The 9008-nt window shown below is 43.5% G+C and overlaps 1 protein-coding gene across 3 annotated transcripts; it reads right to left on the bottom strand.

Moving 5' to 3' along the window:
* Nucleotides 1–724: 724 nt before the first annotated feature.
* Nucleotides 725–4836, bottom strand: LOC122046754 (tubby-like F-box protein 8). Of its 3 annotated transcripts, none has more exons than XM_042607607.1 (6): nt 4635–4836; nt 3516–3575; nt 2942–3399; nt 2688–2775; nt 1761–1893; nt 725–1684 (listed from the first exon to the last, which is right to left on the bottom strand). In XM_042607607.1, the coding sequence occupies exons 3-6, from the start codon at nt 3296–3298 to the stop codon at nt 907–909; spliced, it is 1356 nt and encodes a 451-aa protein (XP_042463541.1). In that variant the 5' UTR covers nt 3299–3399; nt 3516–3575; nt 4635–4836; the 3' UTR covers nt 725–906. The 3 variants fall into 3 exon arrangements, with proteins under 3 accessions (XP_042463541.1, XP_042463542.1, XP_042463543.1); XM_042607608.1 differs by having other exon boundaries at nt 4587–4836; XM_042607609.1 differs by lacking the exon at nt 4635–4836 and adding an exon at nt 3850–4544.
* Between the last annotated feature and the right edge of the window lie 4172 nt (nt 4837–9008).

Here is a 9008-nt window from a genome sequence, read left to right on the forward strand (position 1 = left end):
AAATAAAATTGGCAAGCCAAACCGACAATTAACCAGTGGTCGCCAAATTTGGAAGCTTGGCCATCTTGGTCGATTCCAATTTGACCTGACAACCCAGGTCAACAAGCAACCCAATTACAGGCCCGGGCTGAGTCCGAGCCGAACCAGGCCACAGGTCAGGTCTAATGAGATCAATAGGGTAAAACATAATAACATTAAAAAAAATTACTCCTATAAAAAAAAACATCAAAATAAAGCATCCAATCCAATAACATAAAATATCAAAATAAAGCATCGAATCCAATAACATAAAAGAATTCATATTAGGATAAATACTTGTTATCTCCTAAACTAGGTCCACATGATCTTAGAAGCTCTTCAAGAGATAGTTAAGTAATATATAATACATGAAGAGGTTTAAAAGCTAAACCCTAAAAATGCAGAGGTAATGAGTTGAAGAAAACGTTTAATTTCCCTCCCTCCATAAAATATTGTAGCTGTGCAGAATAAATTGGTCAGGATCCTTTGACTATATTGAAAATATGGAAAGAGATTTTGCATCAAGCTAAAAAACAGAGCTAAATATGGAAAGAAGAAAAAACATTTTGCATCGAGCTAAAAAACTTAGCTAAATATGGAAAGAAGAAAAAAAATTGGCCGTTCATCAGTTCACCAAGCCATTAATGGACATACATGCAGCGTACGGACAATAACTTAAAATGCACATAATTAGAAAGAGAGAATCTACGTGGGCCAAGCTCACAGTCACATTGCCAACTCAAAAGTCAGAACAATGTTGCATGATACAACTCGATCACTAAACACTAGCAACTGGTAAGAATCAACAAGGCACAAATTTTATTTTTTTTTTACCTTTTGAAAATTTTGTTCCTAAGTTGTTTTCACTAGAAACAATCGACATTATTATTATTCACAGGCCAACTTGGTGTCGAAGCTGCTCAAACATATGGCGAAAGCCTGGAAAGCAGAGAGTGGATACCTGTAATCCATGGTGAACATGTCCTTTGCCACCTTGCCGAACTGGAGGATTATCTTATCGTGCTCGGATTGCGCTGCAGGTGGTTCTGATGGACTAGGAGCGCCTGCTGCTGGCTGCACTGTGGATATCAGCTGGAAGTTCTTCACGGAAGCAATTGTGACCCTGCCCCGGAAGTTCAGACACCAACACTGCAGCTGCTCGTGCCACCTTGGGGGTTTGTTTCGCAGTACCAATGGCCTCTCCTTTATGTTATCCACCTCTTCTCCCTCGCGAGCTGCTCCAGTTATATCGGAGAAGCGAGCACTGTTGAAGTCCATGTGAGCTCCTCTGGTTACATCAGAGAAGCGAGCGCTGTTGTAGTCCATTGAGCGGTCCATGATCGAGGATTTGGAGAATGACATACTGCGGAATGAGTCATCGAGGGAACGTGAAACAAGGTTCTCAGGTAGAGCAGGAACTGTGCCCCCAGGATCAAGTGCTGATGTAGGAATGGAGTACATGATGCAATGCATACGCCGTGGTCCACGTGTGCCAAGAACATTCAACTCGTATGTAACCTGGGCTATGTTGTAGCTGCCCGAAGGGACTTTAGGAGAGATTCTCTTGGAGAACCTACGACTTGTTCGACCAGGTGGGCAAAAGGAAGAAAAGTTGTAAGGTGGTTGGGTGTCGTATACTACAAATTTTGTACCAAGAAAGTTTGACCTGCAATCTTAGAAGAAAATGCTTAGATTTGAAAAATGATATAACTTACAAATGCACAATTTAGTAAAACAAATACCTTAGCTTTCCAATGTATGAGTTACTTGACCTTGATATGTTGCCAGCATTCACTGAGATACTATATTCTGTATAAGTGGTTCGGCGATTTCTTTTAGCTGATAGGAGAAACTTCCCAGTCTCCACAAGAACAGCTACATATACATTCACTAATGAGTGGCAAAACATTTTACAGAATAAATATAAAGGCCAGTAAAATAAGTGAATATATTAGTACAACTTGAGTTCTCTACGCAGAAGTGAGAATATTTTTTTTCCAATCTTCTGCAGGACTACAAACAGATAAGATGAATTACAAAGTTTCTTCCTTGCCACAGCTAATAGATGAAAAATGAAAATGAAAATGATAAATACTCAGAAAGATGGCAAACTAAGATTGTGTCAAAAGAATTCCTGAGGGAGAATTATAATCTGAAATATGGTAACCTTTGTGTAATCAATTATTAACTGAAAAAATACCTGTGTAGGAGAAGACACAAGTGGCGGCAAAAAGAGAAACTCCATATACTTAGATGTACTACCAAACTTTCTGAAGGATAAAAAACAGAAGAGAAAATACAAAATTTCTTTGTGACAGCTAACAGCTAATTACCATAATAGGAAAATAAAAGTCACAAGTATTTAAAAAGAAAGAAGCCTATGACTCTGTTAAAGCTGAGAGAACAAAAAATGATCACAATTTAACTTTGCATAATTAATCATTTTACAAAAGGATACCTATCTATGAGAGTGTTCAAGAGGTGATGAAAACATTAACTTGATAAACTAAGATGTACCTAGTTCTTGTATGGAATATTTAAAATATAAACCACAACAGATGTCCAAACTGAAACAGCAACGCATTTAGTGTTGTTGGCCTCGTGGCAAGTATTCAACAAGAAAAATATGCTTCTGAAATTCAAAATAAAGGAAAGGGAAGGAAACTTACAGGGGTTAAGACACAGGTACAGACGATAAGTAAGTTTCGACTTATCTCTCTTAATGAAACATTGAATGGTTCCATCCCGAGGTCCCGGCTGCAAAAGATGAAAAAAGTCAAAGACAACTTATTACTATGCAGGCAATTTCTCTTCCACGAGATCTAAATGAATTTTCACAGTGAGTGTTGGATGAGCTGAGTTCACATAATGGATGATACACATGGCCGATGCCCATTATACAATAGACTAAAAAAGAAACTACCTGCTTTAGAGAGACTGGAAATGTGAGCTTCCCAGTAACTTCTGGACACCTAACAATCTCTTTGCACATCTCCCTCCATGATCTACAGACAGCTGCACAGGCAACAACATGCTTACGAGATGGCCATGTGCTTTCACTTGTCTCTAGTCTTCTGATCACATCACGGAGAAGCTCAGGGGGTAAGCTAGCCCAACGACTCTGATGAATAACAGGACATGGATCATGCAGCTCCAACACAGAACCTTGGGATTTCCCCCTGCGATGGCCAATTAGACTTGAAAGCCTGAGATCAAAACTTCTCCTTGATAAACTGCCGAAGCCATCTCTAACATCACGAACTATACTACGGAATGACATCTACTCCAATTCAATTGGTGAAGAAACACAAAAACCAATCAGCAATGAGGTTGAACTAGATGGTTAACAGCCAGATATCAGAAAGCCTTCAGCATGTGAAACTGTATGCAAACAAAAGACCTATTTATTTATTTATTTTCAAAACAAAAAGATTTACAAATAGTGAAGGATATAAAGAAGTGTGCAGAAGAGGAGACTGGAATTAGCAGAGCCTAACCTTGCTATTACTTTTCAGTTATTCAGGAACTCGGAAGCTTTCACAAAGTAATCCAATATGCTGAACAAAGATGAAATGTGAAAAATGAACACATTAAAGCTAATCTCTTAAATAAATAAATAAATCATACAGTAATATACAATGAAAATTTGTCACGAAAGAAAATAATGAAAATTTGTCACGAAAGAAAATCTATCCAAATGTTATGGCTACATACGGCTATGTCAAATAAGTCAACCTTGACAAATGGACAGTAACTACACAACCATAGGTCAAATATCACAGAATTAACAAAGCTGTCATGATTAAGCAGTGTTATTTGACTATACATAACTAATTGCATGAATTTTTCCTTGACAACTTGTTTCTCCATGTGCTTCAAGAAAGTGATTTTCTCCAAATCTTGATTTTACTCCGGACCAGCTTTCAGCAGATGAGAATGCAAATAAGGCACGGAACTTTGATGGTAACACCAAAACAATCCATGTCATGCCATGAAAGAGACTTTTTTTTTTTTTTTTTTTTTTTGATTCCCTGAAAATCGAAACCGACCAAATCTCACAAAGATGTATGGACTCAGATAAGCCTACATCCGAAAACTCAAAAAGAAAAGAAAAACCAATCATGGTTAATGGCTTGAATTCCTAACAGAAACTGATGAGTTAAACGTAAACCATCCTTACTCAGCACCAAACAACACAAACAAAAAAAGGCGTTAAACGACAGAATGCTGCATGGGATGATAGTAGGACAAGATAAAGGAAACATGCTCCAATGATGTCGAACTTATTCAAAGTCCCCTTGTCGCCGTCTTAGGATGACTAGAGATCATAGAACTAGGATCGTTTTTTTTTCTTGGGTATAGAGCTTATAGGCATTTAGCTTGATAGTTGCCCACTACCAAAAGGGAAAAGGAACAATTTTCAGAGAGATCCCTAAAGAAAATTAAGGAAAGTACAGATCCACGAAACAATAAAACAAATACAAACTGCAAGATCGAAGCTTTAACTCTGACAAAAATACCAACGAAATTACTAGAGATTGAAACGAATAAAACGGCAGGACTTTGACCTAGAAATTTCAGCAAAATCAAATCACTCAAAGAGGCAGAAACCCTACGAACAAAAAGCTCGCTCAGCAAATCGAATCCGTCAAATCCCTCGGAAGTTCGAAGCGCCGCGCTATAAACCACCGAATCGGCCTCGGCGGCTCGCTTGATCCTTGCTTCGCGCCTCTCACCTCAGGGAGACGGAACTCAAAGGCTCGTCCAAACCAGTTGAGATGGGGAAGAAGATGAGGAGAGATGGAGACAGTGGGAGAAAGTGGGAGATGAGTTCTTTATTTTATATGCGTCGCTCGCTTCGCCGTCGTCAGGGAGTTGACTTCCGTTCCGTCACCGTCACGTACCGACGCCGTTAGTCTCCTTACGGCGTGAGGTTGATCTGCCTTCTAATTAAGTTTCTAATATGAATGACGATTTGATTTGATTTAATTGTAATTATCTCTCTTAATTAAAAATTCACATAGCCATATTAATTGATAAATATATCGAGAAGTCGTCGTCAATGCCACGTGTTAAACACTTACATAAATTAAATAATGGAATTATTAGGGAATTAAGTCTTTAAATTTATCTCACAATTCGCTAAACAGAATGTTTCTTTAGTAAAATTTCACAAGTAATATTTCCGGCATTTTACTGAATAGATTTCAAGATTTCTCATTCTGTACATTTAATTTTCATAATATTAAAATCACACCGCGCATTCATATTACACCCTTTTCGGTACTACTCTCAAAATTTTCTCTCTCTCTCAATTTTTACTATCCATTTATAAATTTAGTATTCTAATTTATGGTGTATGAAAACATAGGTACTGATGCGATCATAAAAAGAGGTCCTATCCTATTATTACGGTGGAGGTCAAAGGAGGTCAAAGTGAAGGTGGTTAATGCGTATAAGGCATCGGTCAGTCGGGCGAAGCATGCCCCGACTGGGGAGAAGGATTCGATCTACCGTCGCTCTCGACACGGGGAGCATTCAAACAACCGACGCTCAATGGAGTAGTATGCCGAAACCGGGCCGAGCAGCTCTTCCGCTCGGCCTAGCAACAGACTCGACATCAGCCGAGCACGCGGACAGTGGACTTCCGCCAGAGCTGCTATCCCACTCGGCCCAGTAATAGAGCACGCGGATAGTGGACTTCCGGCCGAACGACTATCCCGCTCGGCCCAGCAACAGAACAGGCGGACAGTGGAATTCCGGCCGAGCGGCTATCCTGTTCAGCCCAGCAACAGAAAACACGCGGACGGCGGAAATCCAGCCGAGCGATTATTCCGCTCAGCTAAGCAACAAACACAGGAAGTTGTCTTTTGACATCTTTTTGAGAGCTAGTGTCGCTGACAGGCAGCATGGTCAGACAGAAAATCGTACGGTGGAAGCTTCCACTGTTACTTCAGAGATATGCTCAGCCTGTTAAGGTACTGTGTCAGGGACACTTTACTAACGAGTCTTTTCAAGAAAAATTTAGGGATGTGTGCCCGCTTTGGGAAGCGTGCACGCACGCTACAGGAGCTCTATATAAAGGGAGGTCCAAGCATCGACGGAGGTATGTGATATTTTACTATTGCTCTATAGTCTTCTTGTTGCTCCGCTCTTTGCTTCTTCTTCGCCGGAGACTAACTTGAGTGTTGGAGGGCCATTGCCGGGGACCCCTTCCCTGGCTCGGCACTGACGCCACTTGTGTTACAGGTCGAAGCGAAGTCCACAGGAGTTCAGTGGGAGCACCACATCCCTAGCATCTATCTCATTGACTTTTGGACAGGATCATATTTGGTGTCGTCTGTGGGAACGTAGCCTGCATCCGAGTCGAGAAGATGGAGGATGCTGGACAACTAATCACCGTGACCCTCACACAAGAAGAGCTCGACATGCTCGTGCAAGCCCGAGCAGTAAAAATGATCGAGCAACAACAACAACAACAAGTGTTAGCCGATCGGCTAGCGTCGCAGCCGCAACATCGGCAGCAGGACGAGCAGAGCATGAAGACCGAGCGGAACATCTCTCTGTATGGGGACAAAATAGAAAGCCGACCAGCATGCCAGGGGAAGCGCCACCCGCGCCAATCCCTTTCCATCGCGCCCTATTCCAAACCCCCTCAGAGATAGCCCAGGCAAACCAAGAGAGGGGATCATCTTCGGATGACACTCCCGTTCGGGACGCACGAAAAGGCAAGGTGCCTCGAGGCACCGCGGAACGGATCAACCGACAATTCTCTTAGGAAATCTTGCAAGACCCCCTGCCGAAGCATTATACTCCATTGGCGATCGGAGAGTACAACGGATCGACTAATCCAGACAATCATCTGGATAAGTTTGACAATGCGGCCACACTTCACCAGTACACAGATGGGGTGAAGTGTCGAGTGTTCCTCATGACCCTCTCCGGGTCGGCGCAAAGATGGTTCTAAAGACTGCTGGACGGATATATACGCAGCTTCAAAGACTTCCGGGTTGTCTTCTTACATCAGTTCACCAGCAGCCGACGCTATCAAAAGACAAGCGTCAGCCTCGTCTCCATGAAGCAAGGATCGAAAGAAACACTCTGAGCCTACATCCAACACTTCAGAAAAGTGGCCATGAACATTCCATCTATCTCATCCGAGACCATGATGAACGTCTTCACCCAAGGGCTCGTCGGGGAGAATTCTTCTTGTCGGTCATCAGGAAGAAGCCCAAGGACTTCGACCACCTACTCAAAAAGGTCAACGAGTACATAAATGTGGAAGAAACTCAAGCGGCAATGAAGAAGGAAGTGCCGGCCAAGCCTACACTAGCACCCGAGTGGCGTCCGATGAACAGCCACCAACCGCCCAAGGGGCCAGAAACGGAGGCAGCACGGCCACACCAGGAGGCCCGGACGCATGCTGTGCAACATGTGTCCGCTGCTCAGCAGAAGGCGTCAAGAGGCAAGGTATGGAGGCCAATGTTTTGTTGCGACGCACAACACGTGAGACTACCGTGGTCTGGCACCGATCGTGAGTCGATCGGCACCTAGAGGATATCACCGTCATCCCCCATCTCCTGATCGACGAGATCGACACCGATCCACCGGGCGACGAGAGGATGAAAGAAGGTCAGCCGAGTGTCACCATCAACAGTAGCAGAGGGATAACACTGATCCCTCCAGGATCTCGGCCAAGCGAAACAGGTCTTCCGCCCGGGAGGCAAGAAAGAAGGCAGAGTTGGTCGCCTGCCTCAAACAAAATCATGATGTGTTCGCATGGTCGACAAATGAGCTTCTAAGAATCTCCCCAAATGTGGCATAGCATGAGCTTCATGCCCGACCGGGCGCTCGACCGGTGAAGCAAAGAAAGAGGAATTTCAGCGCTGAGCAGAACTTGATTATCCGAGCGGAGATAGAAAAATTGCTGGAGACCGGCCATATACGAGAAGTTCAATTCCCGAGCTGGCTCGCCAACGTCGTGTTGGTCTCCAAGCCGGGCAACAAATGGTTGGTCTGCATCGACATCCGTGATTTAAACAAGGCGTGCCCGAAGGACTTCTATCCACTGCCCAGGATAGACCAAATGGTGGACTCGACGGTGGGTTGCGAGCTGATCTGCATGCTTGACGCATACCAAGGGTACCATCAAGTGTTGCTCGCTCGCGAGGACTAGTAGAAGGTCAGCTTCATTACAACCGATGGAACATACTGCTACAACATCATGCCGTTCGGACTCAAGAACGCCGGAGCCACTTACCAGAGGCTGATAAACAAGGTGTTTCGATGGCAGATCGACCGTAATATGGAGGTATACGTCGATGACATACTGATTAAATCTCTCCGAGCGGTTGACCTATGCGCAGATATCAACGAGACTTGCCGGACGCTGAGGACATATAGAATAAAGCTGAACTCAAGCAAGTGTTTGTTCGGCGTAAAGAGTGGTCGCTTCCTGGGCTATATAGTGACTGAGCGTGGCATTGAAGCCAACCCGAGCAAGGTCAAAACTTTGCAAGACATGTCGTCGCCTCGGAACTTGAAGGAAGCTCAACGGCTGACTGGTCGGCACGACGCTATTCAAATTCATATCCAAGTCGTCCGATCGAAGCCTGCCATTCTTCAAGGTATTTCGCCGAGCTACAAAATTTCGAGACACCGAGTGCGACCGGGCATTGGAAGAACTCAAGGAATATCTAAATTCCTTGCATATACTGGCCAAGCCAATTGTTGGCGAGACGCTCTGGATCTACTTGTCATCCAACGAGCATGTAATCGGGTCGGCTCTTGTTAGGCAGAACGGCCAAGAGCAGCAACCGGTATATTTTTTGAGTCATATATTAAAAGAAGTTGAGTTCCACTACACTAGTCTCGAAAAGTTGACTTATGCATTAGTACTTGTCGAATGGAGACTTCGCCCGTACTTCTTGGCGTACTCAATAATTGTAATGACTAACAACGCTTTAGGAAGAGTTATCCTCAATCCAGAG

Source organism: Zingiber officinale, chromosome 2B, assembly GCF_018446385.1.
Source record: "Zingiber officinale cultivar Zhangliang chromosome 2B, Zo_v1.1, whole genome shotgun sequence".
NCBI classification, from domain to species: domain Eukaryota; kingdom Viridiplantae; phylum Streptophyta; class Magnoliopsida; order Zingiberales; family Zingiberaceae; genus Zingiber; species Zingiber officinale.

What these genes read in the sequence shown, in the direction of transcription:
- LOC122046754 (XM_042607607.1), bottom strand. Translation starts at nt 3,298, where the DNA reads ATGTCATTCCGTAGTATAGTTCGTGATGTTAGAGATGGCTTCGGCAGT. An exon ending in TTCCAGTCTCTCTAAAGCAG is followed by an intron (nt 2,776 to 2,941) that starts GTAGTTTCTTTT and finishes CATCTTTTGCAG; the next exon opens with CCGGGACCTCGGGATGGAAC. An exon ending in GTACCTGTGTCTTAACCCCT is followed by an intron (nt 1,894 to 2,687) that starts GTAAGTTTCCTT and finishes ATGTATATGTAG; the next exon opens with CTGTTCTTGTGGAGACTGGG.